This window comes from Carettochelys insculpta, chromosome 2, assembly GCF_033958435.1.
Source record: "Carettochelys insculpta isolate YL-2023 chromosome 2, ASM3395843v1, whole genome shotgun sequence".
Taxonomy (NCBI): Eukaryota; Metazoa; Chordata; order Testudines; family Carettochelyidae; genus Carettochelys; species Carettochelys insculpta.
In genome coordinates, this window is record NC_134138.1 from 99,575,858 (window position 1) to 99,595,005 (window position 19,148).

General features: G+C 45.1%; 1 protein-coding gene across 1 annotated transcript in view; it reads left to right on the plus strand.

Moving 5' to 3' along the window:
• Positions 1 to 19,148, plus strand: part of CEP192 (centrosomal protein 192) — a 172,473-nt gene that overhangs the window by 77,477 nt on the left and 75,848 nt on the right. The window contains exons 28-31 of the mRNA XM_074987485.1: positions 4,964 to 5,082; positions 6,157 to 6,333; positions 15,413 to 15,503; positions 15,970 to 16,146. Of these exons, the coding sequence (XP_074843586.1) occupies positions 4,964 to 5,082; positions 6,157 to 6,333; positions 15,413 to 15,503; positions 15,970 to 16,146 (564 nt within the window). The remainder of the gene's footprint in view (positions 1 to 4,963; positions 5,083 to 6,156; positions 6,334 to 15,412; positions 15,504 to 15,969; positions 16,147 to 19,148) is intronic.

A 19,148-nucleotide genomic window follows, 5' to 3' on the forward strand; every position in this document is an offset into this window, starting at 1 on the left:
TAATCACTACCTCATTTTTAATACTTCTGAATTGTAGATATTCTACCAACTCAGTACAATTGAGTTGTCTCTGGTATACACTGGAGGCAGCTGAAAAATGTGGCTGTGCCTTCAACAGTCTTCAGATGTATTTCTTCCCTCAAACCAGTGTATCTGCTTTCCCTTGCACTCATCCTGGTCCTTGAAGCTATTTCAAAAGCTGTAGTAATAAATCCTGTGCTCTTTTGGCTCAGAAGAGAATGAATTAAACAGAGACCGGTTTCACCAATGAACAAAGATCTTTCCTTGAATACAACGTTTCCCATTTTTCATACTTTTCTATCCCACGATAGAAATGGTCAAATGGAGCAGGAAAATGGAAAGAGGAATCACAAAGGGGCAGCTATGCCACATTGCTCTGCCTGGAACCATTGCTCTGCCTGGCTAAGCTTAGAGAGCCTGAACAGTTTATGGGGCTCCTATCTTTCTACATATTGTCTGTTCTTGAGGGACCTCTGAAAAGGATATATTGCTTCTTAATAAACAGCTGGCATTGTCCTTCTGAATTATCAGAAATGTGTTCCTCTTTTCTGAGCAGTCATGGTTTTATCATGTCACAAGGGTTCCATGTTGAGTCTGAGAGTTATATTCTTGACAAAAAGGCTAGAATACTTGCTGGTTCCTGTTCCTCCCAGGAACGTGACTTGAATTCTCTCAGGGATGTGCACCTTGCGTGTGTGTGTGTGTGTGTGTGTGTGTGTTCTTGTTTTTTTTTTTTTGAGAAAATTCAACCAAGAAGGCGCATAAGCATTTAAAGTCTGTCTCCACAGGCCAAATATTCCAAAATAGCACTCGTATAATATAGGAAAAGGGACTGAATCTCAGATGGGGGACTTGTGTAAGGCTAGAAATCAAAGTAGAAAACTTAGTTAAAGTTTTAGAGGCTGAAGCGATAAATGTTTGTCCTTTAATTAGCTTCAGTTCTTTCTTGAAGGATTGTAGGATTAAATGAAATCCTAAACCAGACAAGTAAGAGGGGGAGTTCCTCCAGACATGTTTGAAATAGGGCAAAAAAGCAGGAACCACACAGCTTCAACCACAAAAGGAGAATAACCATACAATCTCTTCTCCCAAATAAGGCAGCATTTGTCAATCTCATTCATCGCTTCAGGCAGGAAGAACAGTAAAGTGGCATCTTTATGCCAAGAATCTGCAATGCAAGGATTCGCTGGGACTTGCTTGATGTCCATTTTCAGCCTCCTCAAAATCTTAACCAACTTAAGCCATTACTGAAGAAAAGGTCTTTTGACCATTGTTTATCAAACCTATGAGGCGGGTGAGAGACCGCCTAGCAAATTCAGTTTGAAATCAAATTCTGGGCAGAGCATATTTCAGAGAAACCCATGTCTGAGAGGGCTGTAGGTAAGTCTTATTAATTAAGTTTAAGTAATAGTTGATGACATTGACAAAACAAAACTAGCTCTCTACTCCACCCAAAACAATAGATAGGTGTGGAACTCCAGAAGGAAACAGATCATGAGATGAGCCCAGGTTTCCCAGTAAAGTGTGTACAGTCAGCCAAAGGGCAATCAAGCTTGCCTCTACCCAGAAATAGATTTAGCCTACCATTCATAGGCATATCTCTCTTGTGGCATGGTTTCTGTAGAGGGAAGTCATGTCTTACTAATCTATTAGTTTTTTGAGGGGGTTAACAAACATGCAGACAGGGGGGATCCAGTGGACATAATATACTTAGATTTCCAGAAAACCTTTGACAAGGTCCATCACCAAAGGCTCTCATGTAAATTAGGTGGTCATGGGAGAGGAGGAGAGATCCTTTCATGGATTGGAAACTGGTTAAAAGATAGGAAACAAAGGGTTGGAATAAATGGTACATTTTCACAATGGAGGGGGGTAACTAGTGGTGTTCCCCAAGGGTCAGTCCCGGGACCAGTCCTGTTCAACTTGTTCATCAATGATTTAGAGGAAGGGGTAAGCAGTGAGGTGGCAAAGTTTGCAGATGATACCAAGCTGTTCAGGATAGTCAAAACCAAAGTAGATTGTGAAGAACTTCAAAAAGATCTCAGCAAACTGAGTGATTGGGCAGCAAAATGGCAAATGAAATTTAATGTGGGTAAGTGTAAGGTAATGCACATGGGGGGGCGGAAAAATAACCCCAATTATACATACAATGTGATAAGGGCAAATTTAGACACAACAGATCAGGAAAGGGATCTTGGAATTATAGTGGATAGTTCTCTGAAAACATCCACACAGCATGCAGTGGCAGTCAGTAAAGCACATAGGATGTTAAGAATGTTTAAAAAAGGGATAGAGAATAAGACGAAGAATATCATACTTCCCCTATATAAAACTATGGTACGCCTGCATCTTGAGTACTGCGGGCAGATGCGGTCTCCTTACCTCAAAAAAGGTATACTGGCATTAGAAAAAGTTCAGAAAAGGGCAACTAAAATGATTAAGGGTTTGGAAGGGGTCCCATATGAGGAGAGGCTAGAGATACTGGGTCTTTTCAGTCTAGAAAAGAGGAGATTGAGGGGCGATACGATAGAGGTATATAAAATCATGAATGGTGTGGAGAAAGTGAATATTGAAAAGTTATTTACTTGTTCCCATAATATAAGAATTAGAGGACACCAAATGAAATTAATGGGTAATAGGTTCAAAACTAATAAGAAAATTTTTCTTCACACAGCACACAGTCAACCTGTGGAACTCCTTGCCGGAGGAGACTGTGAAGGCCAGCACTCTAACAGAGTTTAAAAAAGAGCTTGACAAATTTTTGGAGGTTAGGTCCATAAATGGCTGTTAGCCAAGGGTAAAGTATGGTGCCCCTAGCCTTTTAGTCAAAGGCTGGAGACAGATGGCAGGAGACAAATTGCTTGATTATTGTCTTCGGTTCACCTCCTCTGGGGCACCTGGCACTGGCCACTGTCGGCAGACAGGATACTGGGCTGGATGGACCTTTGGTCTGACCCAGTATGGCCGTTCTTATGTTGCTCCCCTCTCAAAACACCTCAACCGCTGCAGGCCTGCTGTTGGGGCTCTGAGCCTTGCAGGCTGCTGCATCCAAGCAAGTTGGAACCAGATCCGGCCCATGGGCTCTGCTTGGCAAGGGAATGGTACAGCTCCGCCACTGCCTCCACCAGCGCTGCTGCTGACGCTTCTGTCCCTGTCCTGTCCCTCAGCCCAGTAAACATCAGCGTGGCACTGCCTGAAGAGAGGTGTCAGCCAGTCAAAGCAGTGGGGGTTGGGGACTGAGCAGTGCCTTAGGGCATGGGAGAAAAGCCTCTTCAGAGAGCTTTTCTCCCCACTGCTGTTCCCCCAGTTGGGGGAGGAGATGGTGGTACCTGGAGGTAAAACACCCCCCCTGCTGCTGCACCCCTTCTATTCAGAACCTCACCTCCAGCCTTCTCCTACTCACTGCTCCCCGCCCCCGTCCGCTTATTCACCTCATCTCCCACCCATATGTTGCAGCCCCACCCCACTCCTGGATCCTTCTTCCCACCATACCCTAAGCACCTATCCCAGCCCACTTGTCCACACTCCCTCCTACCCAGACTCCACACCTGCTCTCTAGCAGCCCCCCTTCTGCATCCTGAACCTGGGAAGGAAGTGATGTCTGTCAGGTGCCATATCAGTGAGGGGTTTCATGGGTTTTTTAGGTTTTTTGTTTTGCCTCTCACTTTTATGTGGGCTCCCAACCTGAAAAGGTTCCCCACTGCTGGCTTAGAATTTACTGATTCCCATGTTTTTTGTAAAATGAAGATTTGAGGAATGGAAGCTGTCATCCATTAAATTGGTCAAAGGCAACAAAACTTAAGGAGACTTCAGTTTGCAGAAGTACTACAATTTCTCCAAGACTTATTGATGTTAGGTCTGGTAGAAGCATCTCGTATACCTATCGTGCTTTAGTGTGAAAATTCACTTCAGCTCATCTTTGGGAGTAGCTACCAACCATGCAAAGGGTATACTTCAGCTTATTGGCTTTCTACTTTTCACTGTGTTCCTGAAGGTATTTGTAATAGACAGGCTGAAGAGCATAGAGAACTCTAAATGCTCATTTTTTATCTTAGTCTTACCAAGCATCGCTAGAAATGTTAGATGAGGTAATGTGAAAGATCATCTTTATGCCTTAAGCACCAGGGATATGGTGACTTTTAAAATGGAACCAGAGCAATTCATACTTAAGAGATAAAATAGGAGGGTCAGCTTTGCTCAAAGGGAGATCTAGACACTAATCGTCATGATATCTGTCCTTCTTTCTGTTGTGCGTATTGGTCTAAGGTAGCTTCTGCAAGATTATGCTTTGGATGGCGGCATTGCAGGTATCTCTTGAAGGCTCTGAACTACCCTGTAAAAGATGCTGAAGAACCTGAGGGCAACTTCTGCTTGGTGGATGCATGAAGCCCATACTATAGTAGATCTTCCCTTCACAGGCTGGATTTAAAACCAACCCTGCCCATACAGCTTTAGCTTTCTGGATAGGGAATTCACTTGGCATACTAAAATTTACAGGGACCGTGGTAAGGATCATGCCCACCTTTCCCTCAGTATTAAGGTTTCCATATTACTTGCAGTGTCCTGTCTGCTCAGACGGGATTGGAAGTTTAAAATCAAATTTTTTTAAAATTTAGCTAACTTCCTTTTGTGGAGTTACTTTTCCCCAGTCATCCCTATCCAAATTTGTTTTCTAGGTTCCTCTACAATGGCCTCTTCAGTGTCTTTGTATGTCATTAGCACAGTTGAGTAGGAAATTGGCTAACTAAATACAAACTTTTTAAATAGCAAAAAAGGGTTTCTGTGACTTGTATGAACTATTTACTTGGTGCAGAACTATTAGCCATTTTGGGGATATCACGTGTGTACTTAAAATTCTTCCTATATATGTTCTGAAAGAGAGGCATAGCACATCAGACTGGAGGTGGATTACTCCTGAAAAACAATGTTTTTGTATTTTTAGCTATCCAGTCTAGACAACTGCATTTCTGTCGAACCTGACGAGCTCTTCCTTATTCCTGGAGAAGAAAAAGAAGTATCGGTCCTATTTTCTCCAAAGGATTTAAAAACAAGTAGTGAAAGGTAAGGTACAATTATACCTGATGCTCAGTTATTTAAAACAGAGGTTCTCAGTCTGGGGGCTGTGAACAGTTTTAGTCCTGCATAATTTCTGTATAATTCAGAACAATGTTTTTTTGCCAGAGTAGATCAGATTCCCATGTGTCTTGTATTGATTGGAAAAGTTTGTCATTTTAGCCTTTTTGGAGTTCAAGGATTTATGCTAGGCATCTTAAATGTGTTTAGTAGACTGGGAAAAGAGGATAGACAAAAAATAGTGATATTTGCTTTCCCAGTTATTTTCTGATGGCAGCAATTTTTTCTCTGAAGTTACTTTTCCAGTTCCTTTTTGCAAGTCTGATTTGTCCATTGCATATTTCTACTTTGGATGTGTCAGCTGGTGCAATGTGGATGGTGAAACTTTCTGGTGGCAGTGCTTGTTGGAAAGCTCAAGCAGTCCTCTCACTCCTTCCCTTAGTGGTGGAGTGTGTTGTGAAGATAACACCAAATAAGGCAAATGTAGCCATGGCAAAAAGAAATGGACCTCTCTGGACCACAAGGAGACTGTGGTTTATTCTGCATTCTCTCTCCACCCCCCCAACGCCCCCTGTCCCCCGACTCTGGTCACTCAATGTTGCTCAGAAAACAGGAATGCTCCCAGTACATCAAAGGGTAGCACTGCTAGCGTTAGGACCCGGGAGACAGGGTTCAGTTACAGTAATTAGAGACCAGATGCTGCCTGTTTCAGGTGGGCAGCTCTGCTCTTGCGGAAATGGGGAGGAGGGAAGGAATAGATGCTCCTGGTGCCCTGCACCTCTGGAGGGACAATCCTGTCAACTGGGATTCCCCCCCCTTCCAGCTTCCCTTTGCTTCATTGCTGTCTTGTGCAGAGAGGCACAAGAATTCTGCAGGGGCATTTTATGCCTGCAGGATTACCCCAAGATTAATTGGGAATGGTTACTCAAGGCTTTTTGGATGGAGCAACTTCTCCAGCCAATCACAAATATAGGGGTTAATGTTATGTAGAACTAATTTTATATGACAGTTTGCATGAGGGAACTCCATGCTTATCAACTGATTACCATTTTCTACTTGTAGTGTTTTGAAAATTCTTGTGCTGCCATCTGGACCTCAGTATGAAGTGGTGGTAAAAGGTGAGGTGAATATTTCCAGAAATAATCCTCTGGCAACAATTCCTTGCTACCCAGACGTTCTACCCATTCTCTCCAATAAGCAGTTCGTGTCGTGGGGAGGTGTTAAACTTGGACTAACAGTGTAAGTACAGCCATTCAGTAAATCCATATCTCATATCCCATTGATATTGTAAATGCCTTTCCCTGCTCTGTAATTTATTTTTACTGTGCTAGCATTTAGAGACTGAACATGCTAATTTGATACTGGTTTTATTATGTCCTTTTTAAGCTTGGGTAAGTATTGGAGACATATGCAGGAAATTTTTGGTGACGCCAACTGTAGTTTTGCTTTAACTCTTGCTTTGCTTGCTTATGGCAGTAGCTGGACAAATAAATACCCTTCTCTCTAAAATTAATTCAGTTAACTGTTTGTTTGAAACAGTTCTATGGTACTGGGAACACTTCCAAAGTATTTTATTGGTGGTTCTTAAATTTTTAAGAAGTCTCATTGGTTTAATTAAAAGAAAAATGTTTTAACTATTACAACTTTTGTTCTCCCCTATATCTCCAAATACTTTAACTTTCAGGATCCAAAACTCTGATTCTGCTTCATAATTGGTATAGGGAAACAGTTAAAATTTGCAGTTCGGGTTTCAGCTGCAGTTGTCTATTACCAGTCTTGGTGATTCAGTTCACATACTACTTATTTGGGACTGAATTTACACAGCAGCTTGTAATATCATGATCCTTTCACCATACACAATCAAAAATCAATACTGTATTTCATGATATCAAAGGCAATGTCTGTCAAAGTGAAAACTAGTAGCTGGCAGATTGGCCAGGAAGCCAGACTAAAGAAAGCTGTGGTAAAACTCTGTGGAAATGTCAGATTTGCAAAAAAAAAAAAAAAAAGGTATAAGAATATAATTTTTGGTGTGTTGTGTTTTTTTTTTTTTGTTTCTTTTTTTGTTTTTAACCTTCTAACTTGGGTTGTCAGGAAGGTGGGTTAAGTTCCCCACTGTGCATTTAAGGCTAATTGAGTTCTTTCTTCTGAGATCTAGTTTTGTAAAAATCTGTCTAATTTTAAGTACAAATGACTCACAGCTGTCTATGCTAGGCAACTTTCCACAGCAACTTGAGTTAGTCCATGATGAAATTGCTTGTGTACACACAGCACAATTTATTAGAACTCTCAGATTCTACCTTTACAGAGAGCTTTGGACTCCTTCCAGAATGCTGGTTGAGGCAAACTAAATTAATGCAGTTGACTGTTTGAATGCATGTAGTGTGCTCTACTTTGGGAGTCTTCCAGGCGCTAACCCCGATGGCTTCACAGGCATTTTATCTGTGCGCCCTCCACTCTTCTCTCAAGTTGACTGATGTCCCCTCTGCCCTGGCACAGGGCCAGAATTTGCTCCTGGATTCAGACATCAACATTGCTGCAATATTGTTCCAGCATCAATTTCAGTATAGCTTCAGAAGTTTAGAGCTGTGCAGAAACCATAGCTGTTCTCAGCATCTTGGGGGAAGCATCTGTGTAGGAAGCTAATGGCCCAGCCACTGGAATAAAGATGATTTTAACAAAATTACTAAGCATTTGTTTGTGATCAGGCACAAACAGGCCTGGTTAGCAAAGGAAACGATAGTCATGTGGGTTCCATAAATTGCCACAATAGAGTTTGTGAACCCCATGTATACAGAATGATCAATAATCATCTGAGTATTACCAAGCTTTATAACCTGAAACAACAGTATGTTATGCATGGCATCATACACCTTCACAACTGTGACCCCTAGCTGCTACAACAGCTGATCTTCCTGCACCAAACTGGTGGCTTACAGGCCAATGATATTCAGAGTAGACAGCTGTAGTGGCAGTAGTGCCTGGCTTCTCCAGGTATGGAGAACATATGGTGGTTGTCTGCAGCTCCAGAGCTTGTTCAGTACATATGTAAAAAGTTGCCCTCTCCGTCCTGAAATTCTCATGTTGCCACTGATAACCAGACTCTACAGAAGGATCCTTTTGTGCAGGTAAACACTAGTTTGTGACCCATCTTGTTGCCCAAGTAGCAGCAGTTCTTCTTCGAGTGGTCCCTGTGGGTGCTCCGCAGTAGGTGTCGGGCTCCTCCCAGCGCCACAGAACGGAAATTTTCAGCAGTCTGTCGGGTTACGCATGCGCTGATGCACGATCCAGTCCCTGCCAGTTCCTTCTCAACTGCCAACAGCTGCAGATGGATTCCGCTCCGGCTCCAACGCCTGAGAAAGATAAAACTGTGTTTTAATTTTGTTAATAGTTATTAGTTTTAGTTAGCACTGTTGAAGTTGTTCCATTTAAATGTAGATATAGCTTAAAAAAAAAAAAAAAAAAAAAAAAGAGAAGAACAGAGGTGGTTGCCCTAAGTGGTCTGTTATCCCAAAAGCTGCGAACGTTATCTTTTCCAGGACTGATTAGCTGTTAAGTGCCCTATTAACATTCAAAAACTTAAACGCCCAGGGCCGAGATGTCCTCGCCGGGGTTTAAGAAATGTGTCATGCCGTGAGGCCGTGCCTGCCTCAGATGGGCATAGCGAGTGCATTCGTTGCCTCGCAGAGACCCACGTTCCACAAAATTGTCCTCACTGCTCCAAGCTCACAGACAGAGCCAGAAAGGACAGGGAAATGAGGCTGAAAATGATTATTTGATAAGGCTCTCCAACCTGGACCATCGGAGAAGTCCCATAAAGAGGGGCCCTCAGGGTCGCACAAGAGGAAGGTGGCTTCCCTAACCTCCTCTGTACAAATGAAAAGGAAGCTTTCCCCAGCTTGGTCCTTACCAGTAACGCCTGCGAGCAGGACGAGCGGAGCACAGGGTTCTGACCTGCGGGCCGCTCAAAGCGGGATGACTGTAGCGCACACAGCTGCGCTAGGACCTCTGACCATTAAGCAGTTGGCACTGGGGGCACCGCAGGCACCTGAATCGGTAGCACCAACTCCCACGGCTTCGAGCCCTGCAGCACCAATGGCACCACAGCAGGGGTACGTGGCACGGGACCCAACAGTGCTGGAGGAAGCTACCCGTGCGGCGCTGTGCACAGGGGCACTGAGCGCGGCACCGACAACAGCGCTGAGGTCCCTGGCACAGGTGGGGGCGGCACCTGCTTCTCAAGGATGGGGAAAAGCAAGGGCCAAAACCTGGCACTGCAGCCCATCCCCGGAGGTCATCCCGTTGCTGTTACCGCCTAGCTTTCTTCCCCCCCCCCCCCCCCCCCCGAAATACACTGGGCAGCAACTCCAACGGCCTGCTTCAGACCTCCATCCCCGTTCCTTCAACCACCTTCCCCCCTGGCTCAGACAACCTTCACCAATCTCCAGTAGGGATCCCTACAAATACTATCACAGAGAGCATCTCCGCTGCTGTCAGCGTCATCACGGAGGTCATGCTCGTCTAGACCCTATGCTACGCTTTCCGATCATGGTCCAGATCCCCATCACTGGGCCCTTGCCCTTGCTGTTATGGCCGTCCTTACCATACTGAACACGGGCACAGGGGGCCCAGATCCAGGGGTAGATCCCCACCCACACCTCGCCAACACCCCTTCACACCGTCTCACTCCATGAGAAGAACACAGCCTTCCCAGGCGGACGTTGGTCCACAGGCCCTGGACCTCCCCTTCTGAATCCTCAAAAGGACAAGCATATGAACAAATCTAGGAATCTGAGGAATTAGAGGAGGTATATCATAGTGACGCCTCTTCGTCCTCCCCAGATGAGGGTGTTGTCCCCGGGGATATTCCGCCCCCCCGGACAACCTTAGGCAATTCCAAGAACTATTCAAGAGAGTAGCACAAACACAGGACATTCAAATAGCAGAGGTGCAGGAGAAACATCATAAACTCCTGAAAAACTTGAGATCCCCGGCTTCATGTAAGATCGCCATCCCACCAACATATGGCGCACTCCAGCCTCCACCCCTCCCACAAATAAGAGGGCGGATAAGAAATACTTTGTTCCAGCCAAGGGCATGGAATTCTTATTTAGCCACCCCCAACCAAATTCCCTGGTAGTCGAATCATCACAGCATAGATCCAAGACGCCCCAATATAAATCAGGAGGGTCAGAAAAAAATGCGAGGAAATTAGACACTTTCGGTAGGAAGGTCTATTCCTCCTCTACCTTACTACTCAGAATGGCAAACTATGCAGCACACCCATCAAACCACAACTTTGACAATTATTCCAGACTTACTTCCCTCATGGATTTCCTTCCAGAGGATAAGAAACTGGTGCTGAAAGCGATCGTCCAACAGGGCTACGTGGCCTCACAAACAGGAGTTCAGAGTGCCCTGGACGTGGCAGACACGGCAGCATGCTCCACAGCCACAGCAGTGGTAATGTGTAGGGAATCGTGGCTCCAGACGTCCGGCATTCCCACAGATCTGCAAACAAAAATTGTAGACCTTCCATTTGATAAACAGAAGTTATTCGCAGATTCAACTGACTCGGTCCTACACTCCAGCAAGGACTCGAGAACCACACTTAGGACCCTGGGCATATATACCCCTCCGTACAGGAGGAGGAAGTTTTACCTCCAGCAAAGGCGCTACGCTTATCAACTTCAGCGTACACAATAACAAGGGAGCTATGAACAAGGGCGCCACCACCAGCAGCAACAGTATAGGGCCCCCAGATGATGCCCCCAGCAGGGTCGCGCACCCTCAGGGCAAGCCCTGAGACAGCAAGTTTGACGGGTATGTTGAGGACTGCAGTATCAAGACAACTCCTCAATGCCGATCCCAGCACATGTTCCATCATTGGCTCAAACAGTTCTACTCCCAATGGTAAAACATCACCACAGACAAATGGGTACTGGAAATCATAGCCACGGGATACACGATCCCCTTCCAGTCACTACCTCCACCGAAACCTCCCACCCAGTTCTTCTTCAAGGACCCCTCCCACGAGACAAGGTTAAAACAGGAGATAGACCATCTCATGTTCATAGGGGCAGCAGGGAGAGTTCTGGAACAATTCCAAGGGAAAGGGTTCTACTCACGATACTTCCTAACAGAGAAGAAGACAGGAGGCTGGAGGCCAATCCTGGACCTACGGGCCCTCAACCGACATCTGCACAAACAGCGTTTCAGGATGATTACAATTGCCTCCATACTTGCGGCACTGGACGATGGAGACTGGTTTGCAGCCCTCGACTTGCAGGACGCGTATTTTCATATAACTATTCACCCGCCACACAGACACATTTTCTCCGCTTCACAGTAGGCAGGGAGCACTTCCAATACAGAGTTCTTCCGTTCGGTCTCTCTTCGGCGCCCAGAGTGTTCACCAAAACACTGGCAGTAGTATCAGCTTACCTACACAGACAGGGTGTGTTCATTTTTTTTTTTTTCGGTACCTGGACAACTGCCTACTGAAAGGGGCCTCAAAGGCAGAGGTCCTACGCATGATGCACGTCACTACACATTCGCCTCATTGGGCCTAGTTATCAACCTCTCGAAATCAAAGACCAAGCCTACGCAGAATATAGAGTTCATACACTCTACTACATCAAGAGTACACCTGCCCGATGCCAGTTTCCGCACCATCAAATCCCTGGTACAAGTAATGACTTACAGCCCCATAGTGCCAATCCTAACATGTCTACAACTGTTGGGGCACATGGCAACCACCACGTTTGTGGTACAGAATGCCAGGCTGCATATGCGGGGCCTGCAGCATTGGCTGGCGAGCGTTTACAAACCAATAGTCCATACCATCCACAGGGCAGTATCACCCACAGCAGAGGTGCGCAGCTCACTGGCATGGTGGGCAGATCCCAAGAACTTACTAGTAGGGGGTGCCCTTCCACCAACCACAAATTGCAATTTTTCTTACGACAGACGCATCCTACGTAGGATGGAGAGCGCACATCGGCAACAAAGTAACTCGGGGCTATGGTCCCCCGCGGAAAAGACATTGCACATAAACATACTAGAACTTAAAGTAGTATTCAATGCGTGCAGACATTTTTGGAAATACCTGCATGGCAAAGTAGTTGGGATAAATACCGACAACACCTCCACCATGTTTTATATCAACCGACAAGGAGGGGCCAGATCCCGTGCGCTATGCGTGGAGGCAGTCCGGTTGTGGAACTGGTGCATTGTCAACAATATAATGCTAAAAGCCTCATACTTAGCTGGTGTCCACAACGTGAAGGCGGACCAGCTAAACAGGCGCTTTGAGCTCTCACACGAGTGGCAGATCCGTGCTGATCTGCTCCGACAAGTATTTCACAAATGGGGGGTTCCCCAAATCGATCTGTTTGCCACTTACAACAACAAACAGTGCCCTCAGTACTGCTCTAGAGCAGGCATAGGACACAGATTCTTGGGGGATGCCTTCACAGTGCCATGGAAGGGCCCTCTACTCTATGCGTTCCCTCCCACGACACTCATTCACAAGGTTCTAGGGAGAGCCAAAAGAGAGCATGCGTAATACTGATAGTCCCAACCTGGGACTGACAGCAATGATTTCCTCTGCTTCTGCGCATGTCATGCCGCCCACCACTCCCCCTACCGGTAGTGCTGGACCTTCTAATGCAGGCTCAGGGGTCCATAGTGCACCCACATCCTCAAGGACTTCGCCTGCAGGCGTGGCTAATTCATGGCTCAGTGCCTTAGAGAGCACATGTTCGGAGGGAGTGAAACAAGTCTTGGAGTCCAGTCGAAGGACTTACGCACAGAAGTGGAAATGATTAATCTCCTGGTGCTCTTTCAAGCAGTTGGCTCTTCAGGGCGTCCCTATATCTGCAATTCTAGAATACCTGCTGGAGCTAAAACAAGACGGACTTTCCCTATCCTCACTAAAGGTCCATCTTGCAGCTATATCAGCGTTTCAACACAAAGAGGAAGGGCCAACCATATTCGCCCATCCTATGGTCACATGGTTCCTAAAGGGGCTGGCAAACCTGTACCCCCCTCGGAAACTGCTATCACCGTCATGGAGTTTGGATTTGGTCCTCCACACGCTGTCAGGACTGCCCTTTGAACCATTGGCCATGGTACCCCTCTGGTTACTACCCTGAAAACAACCTTCCTTCTCGCAATTATGTCAGCCCGCAGGGTGAGCGAACTCACAGCAATAATGGCAATGCACCCTGCACAGTATTCTCAAAAGAAGTGGTGATCTTACGATTACACGTGGCCTTCATTCTAAAGGTTTCCTCAGAGTTCCACATTAACGAACCAATAGTATTCCCCTCATTTTATCCTAAGCCTCGCAACTCCAGCAAAGAGGCGTGGCTGCACCTGCTAGATGTAAGGAGGGCGTTGGCCTTTTACGTAGACAGAACTAAGCCCTTCCGGAAAACAGACAGACTCCTGGTATCTCTCGCACTCAGGTCGAAAGGGGAAGGCCTATCCTCACAACATTTCAAATCACATCATATCCTGCATAAGACTGTGTTATGAGCTGAGTAAGACCCCTCTGCTAGTTCTGCCCAGGGCTCACTCCACCAGAGCGATTGGCAGCATCGACGGCCTCCTTCAAAGGCATCGCATTAAAAGATGACTTGGTCATCTTACAACACCTTTGCCAAGCATTATGCCATGCAGCGGGTGTTCGATGAGGATACACGCCTATCGACAGCAGTCCTGTCAAGGGCAAGCCGCACATAAAGCAGACACCCACCTCCTTAATTGGGGTCACTGCTGGGTGGTCACCTACTGTGGAGCACCCACGGGGACCACTCGAAGAAGAAAGAAGTTACTCACCTGTGTAGTAACGATGGCTCTTTTGAGGTGTGTCCCCATGGGTGCTCCACTACCCACCCGTTCCTCCCTGCTTCAGAGCTCTGTTTTTCGCATTTTTTCAGAAGCATCCGGGGTGGTTGGTCAAGGAACTGGCGGGGACTGGATCGCGCATGTGACCGAAGGCACGCTAAGGACCAGTGTGCATCGGCGCATGCGCAACCCGACAGACTGCTGAAAATTTCCGATCTGTGGCGCCGGGGGGAGCCCGACACCTACTGTGGAGCACCCACGGGGACACACCTCGAAGAACCACCATTACTACACAGGTGAGTAACTTCTCTTCACTCAATGTCTCTGTTACTCTTCTGCTCCTTCCTCAGTTGTTGCCTGCTACACCACTGACTTTTTTTTCTAGTGGCAGCTTCAGCAGCATCTAGTTCAGAAGCTATTCAGCTTTGAGAGCTGAAATATGATGAAACAGTCTTAGCATACTCTCAGTTGGCAGCATAGTAGTTCGGAACACTTGACTCAATGCTGGCCAACAGCAATTTGGTAATGGTGTTATCTTGCTCAGAAAAAAGGAATATGGGATGGAGAGAGTGGAATCATAGGTGTGTGGTTTTTTTTGTTTTTTTTTTAATTTGACTGCACGCTTTAGCATTCCATTGGCTTCTTCTGTGCATCCCATGGTACATAATGAAAATTCTCACCATGCACATTATACAGAGAATGCTTTGCACTTAGTAAAAAGGAAGCTCGCACACTGTATATGCAGTGATGTAAGTTGACCCAGCTGTCCCATGTGTGCTGTTAATATGGCTTACATATTGTGCACTAAAGTACACAGCAACTTGCTTCAAAGTAAACCTCCATGTGAACAAGGCCTGGCTGATTTAGTATTTTAAGTGGAAATGGGAAGAAGTAATTTTTCATTTGGTTAGCCTTTTAAAGTAAGACAGGCTAATCTGTATCTTGGTCCTGCTGCACTTTTAAGTACAATTTTGCCAGATCTCTACTTCAGGTGGATGAAGAATCTGTCATCAGTCTTGTTCAGCCCAAGCACATCTGAAAATGATGCTTATATAATTCTTGTATGAAGGGGTCTTCGTTCTACTGAAAGTCTGAAAGCTAAGAATTAGAACTGTTCCAGTATCACCTTGAACATTTGAATATAATTTGACCAATGTTTTAACATTAGTTTCATGTGCTAGATCTCTTGCTATATGTGATCTTAATGATTATTTTCCTGTTAAGTTTTCTACCTTGCTGTTGAATGAAGGACCTACATAATAAGAATTAGTATTATAAAGTCTAAAGCTGAACACTGAAGAAAATAAATATAATTTTTTTGTAATTCCAGTGACTTAAACTTATGTAATAGTATGTGTGTGTTCAGGAAAAGTGCAGTTTCTTAAGTTAATTGTTTGTTTATTAGTGATAAAAAGGAACACTTTAATAAATCCCGTGTAACTGAAACTGTTAATTTTTTTTTCAGTCAACAGAAACTAAGCCTAAAAAATGACTCTCCATCTGCAACTCAGCATCTACAACTTTTGATAAGAGGCCAAGATCAGAACTGTTTTCAGGTTAGCATAATACAAACCTCTAACATTTTCTAACCAAGATTATTAAACACATCTTTATTTTAGGAAAACTCATATGCTGCTTGTCTAATTTCAGCTTAATATGGCATCATTTTTATCTAAAAATGTTTGATGTGAGTAGCCTCATTAAAGAATCTTAATTTAAATTAAGGGATCACATTCCAAAGGTTAAATGTGAGTTGGCTTCTGTAGAAATAATAGTTTTTGAGTTCATTCTAAAACAGCAGTCCAATTATCAGTTTCTGCTTCAGAGGACTGTCTTCAAACCAGTCAATTTGATGCCCATCTCATAGAAATAGCTGTCGTATGCTATTTAAAACTGGCTATTAGAAGTTGCCTTCCATTGTCAATATCAGGCTTGTTTAGATTGAAACAATAGTTATGAAGTTAAACTTTTAAAATGAATAGTAAAATGTTACTGGTTTTATTGAACACTTTTTTTTAATAGCTGAAGAATACATTTGGCAGAGAAGAGCGGTTGACTAGTAGTCAGGAGCTCAAAATCCGACCAAGAGAAGGTGCTACTGTTTTCTTGATGTTTGCACCCACTCATGTAGCTTGCATGTTAGCAAAGCTTGAAATCAAACAGTTGGGGATTCATGCACAACCAGGAATCAAGTTTAGTGTAAGTCCTGACTTAATTTCTAATATTTCTCCACTGCATGTGTTTCTGACTTCCCCACCATCCCCTTGAGGGAGAGGAGAAGCAGTAGTGTTTTTATGGGAGACTGGTGTGGAGAAGCATTGTAGGGAGGATGGGGGATGAGCTCCTGTTCCTACTTTCCTACCTTTCAGGGAGGGTAATGGTCACAGCCACCCTTCTGTGTAAGTCTCTGAGGGTTTGGGAGTGTGGATGAGCTCTTCTCCCAGCAGGTGTATGTAGAGACTGCATGGAGTTAACCAAAGGTGCTATGGGGAATGCAGAATGTGTGTGGGGTGGGGTGGGGTGTTGAGGGAGGCTCAAAGCTGAGAGGAAAGATTCATGACCTATGGAGGTAGGGAGAAGTTGGGCTGACTAGCTTCTTGGCCCACCCAAGACTTGAGCCTGTCCTACTTTAATGTGGTGGTGGTAGTGGGTTTTTTAATGACTTAGCTGTTGAAGCCTGGGCTCGAAGGCCCTGAAGGCTCTGGCATAGTCCTATCAGTCAGGTTGCTGGAGCCCAGGCACTCATCTAGTCTGAGCCCAGAGTTCTACACAGCAATGATAGATCCTTTCAAGCCTGAGTCAGCTGGACAGCTGCAGGGTTTTCTTTGATGTGCAGATGTACCTTTAAGGCATGGATGGGCAAAATGCAGCCCCCGGCTGAATCTGGCCCACCAAACTATCATATGTGGCCTGCCACTGCCCCATGACCCAGTGAGACTCAGGGATGGGCTCCTTGCCTGCTGTGCCTCACACACGAAACTCAGTTTCTGACTGAGAACAGCCTGTCTTTCTCTGCACTGTGTGCACCCCATTAGTGAGGGGGCTCCATGTGCTGCCCCATCCCCAGCAAAATCTCACTGTTCCCATTGGCAAGAAACTGACCAATAGGAACTGCCTGGAGTGTGTGGGCTCACGCAGCTCAGAGCTTCCCCTTCCAGGGCGTGCTTTGAGATGTATATGGCCTCAGCAGACAGCCACTTTGAGGCAAGCAGAGCACAGCAGGCTGGGAACCTTCCCTAGGGTCCAGCTGGACTGCTGTCTGGCAGCTGCCTAGGTAAACACCTCTGTCCAGAACCTGCACCTGGCACCCACTCTTGCACATCCCAGCTCTATGCTCCAGGTAACAACCCAAATCCTTTCCACCTCTGCCCTGGTCACAACTCCTTACCCAAACAAAAAAGCAGTCCAGTAGCACTTTGAAGGCTAGCAAAATAACTTAGTAGGTGGTGAGCTTTTGTGGGACAGACCCACTTCCTCAGACCATAGCCATACCAGAACAGACTCAATATTTAAGGCACAGGAACCAAAAATAGCTATCAAGGTTGACAAATGAAGAAAATTGTAGTCAAGGTAGGTCAATCAGAAGAGCAGAGGGGTGGAAGGAGCAGGGGAAGTGAATAGTCAAAGTATGTAAAAGAGTCCTTATAATGGGTCTGGTAATTGCTGTCCTGGTTTAAACCATGTGTTAATGTGTCAAATTTGATTATAGAAGTACGTGTGCATTGATGATGCACATGATGTTTGTTGAGGAACATGAGAATGTGCCTGTGATTCTGCAAATAACCTGGTTCGGTCCAGTGATATCTCCAGAATAGATATGTGGACAAAGTTGGCAACGGGGCTTGTTGTAAGGAAAGGTTCTAGGACTGGAACCAAGAACTACAAGATCTCTACCAAATATTCATAAACCTGAATTACCCACCAGGAGAGGAGAAGAAGAAGAAAAAAAACCCCAAAAACTAGCTACTCCAAGATAAGCCCAAAAACACAACAACAGAACACCACTGGTCATTACCTACAGCCCCCCAACTCAAACCACTGGAACGCATCATTAAAGATATACAAACTATCCTTAACCAGGATGCTATGCTCCAGAAGGTCATAGGGGACAGGTGTATTCTTTCCTACAGACAACCTCCCAACCTTGTGAGGATTCTCACCAGCAACCACAGGCTCTACCACAGTACCGTTTGCCCTATATACAAATTATATGGTATTAAACGCTCAGCAAAGAATGAATGGACACAAAACAGACATCAAAAAAACTCCTAACTCACAAACCTATTGCCAGCACTTTAATGGTGTGGGCCGTTATGTTAATGACCTGAAAGCCTGTGTTTTAATGAAAAGTAACTTTAAGGATTGCCTACTGAGAGAGTGCGGAACTCCTTTTATATTCAAATTCAACACATTAAGAGGTGATTTGAACCAGGATGACAATTCCCTGACCCATTATAAGGACTCTTTTTTTTTTTTTTTTTTTTTTACATACCTTATCTGACTCTTGACTGCGTCCACCCTCCTACCACCCCTCTGCTCTTCTGATTTGCCTACCTTGATTAGTTTTTCTGATTTTTGTCAACCTTTAACTATTTTTGGTTTTCTGAGCCTTAAATGTTGAGTCTGTTCTGATTTATGGCTATGATCTGAAGAAGTGGGTCTGTCCCACAAAAGCTCATGACCTAAATTATTTTGTTTTTAAAGTGCTACTGGACTGCTTTTTTGTTTTGATAGAACATAGACTAACATGGTTAACTCTCTGTTACAACTCCTTACCCTGGCATTGCACCCTATTTTTCACCCTTCTCCCAGGTCAGAATCTGTTCCTGCACTCATACCCTCTCCTTTACCTTAGTCCTCTTTCTACATTCAACCTTCTTCATCTTGGGTTACTCAGGCTTGCATGGATGTTTCATGGCTGTGTAGACTCTGGCCTTGGACTGGACTAGAGCCTGGGTTCCAGGACCCTTAAGGGTGGGAGGATGCAGAGCCTTCAGGCTCCTAGAACCTGAGCACCAACTGCTAAAATAATGTTTTGGTTTTGGGGGGGGGAGGGGTGCAGGGTGACCCAACTCGCCTCACAAAGCTCGCTCCATATAAAAGTATAGCCTTGGCCACTTCCCAAAATCTTGCTGTGCACCCCCACCCCCCATCAAAATTATTGCCCAACCCTGCTGTAAGGCCTGAGAGCTTACAGTATA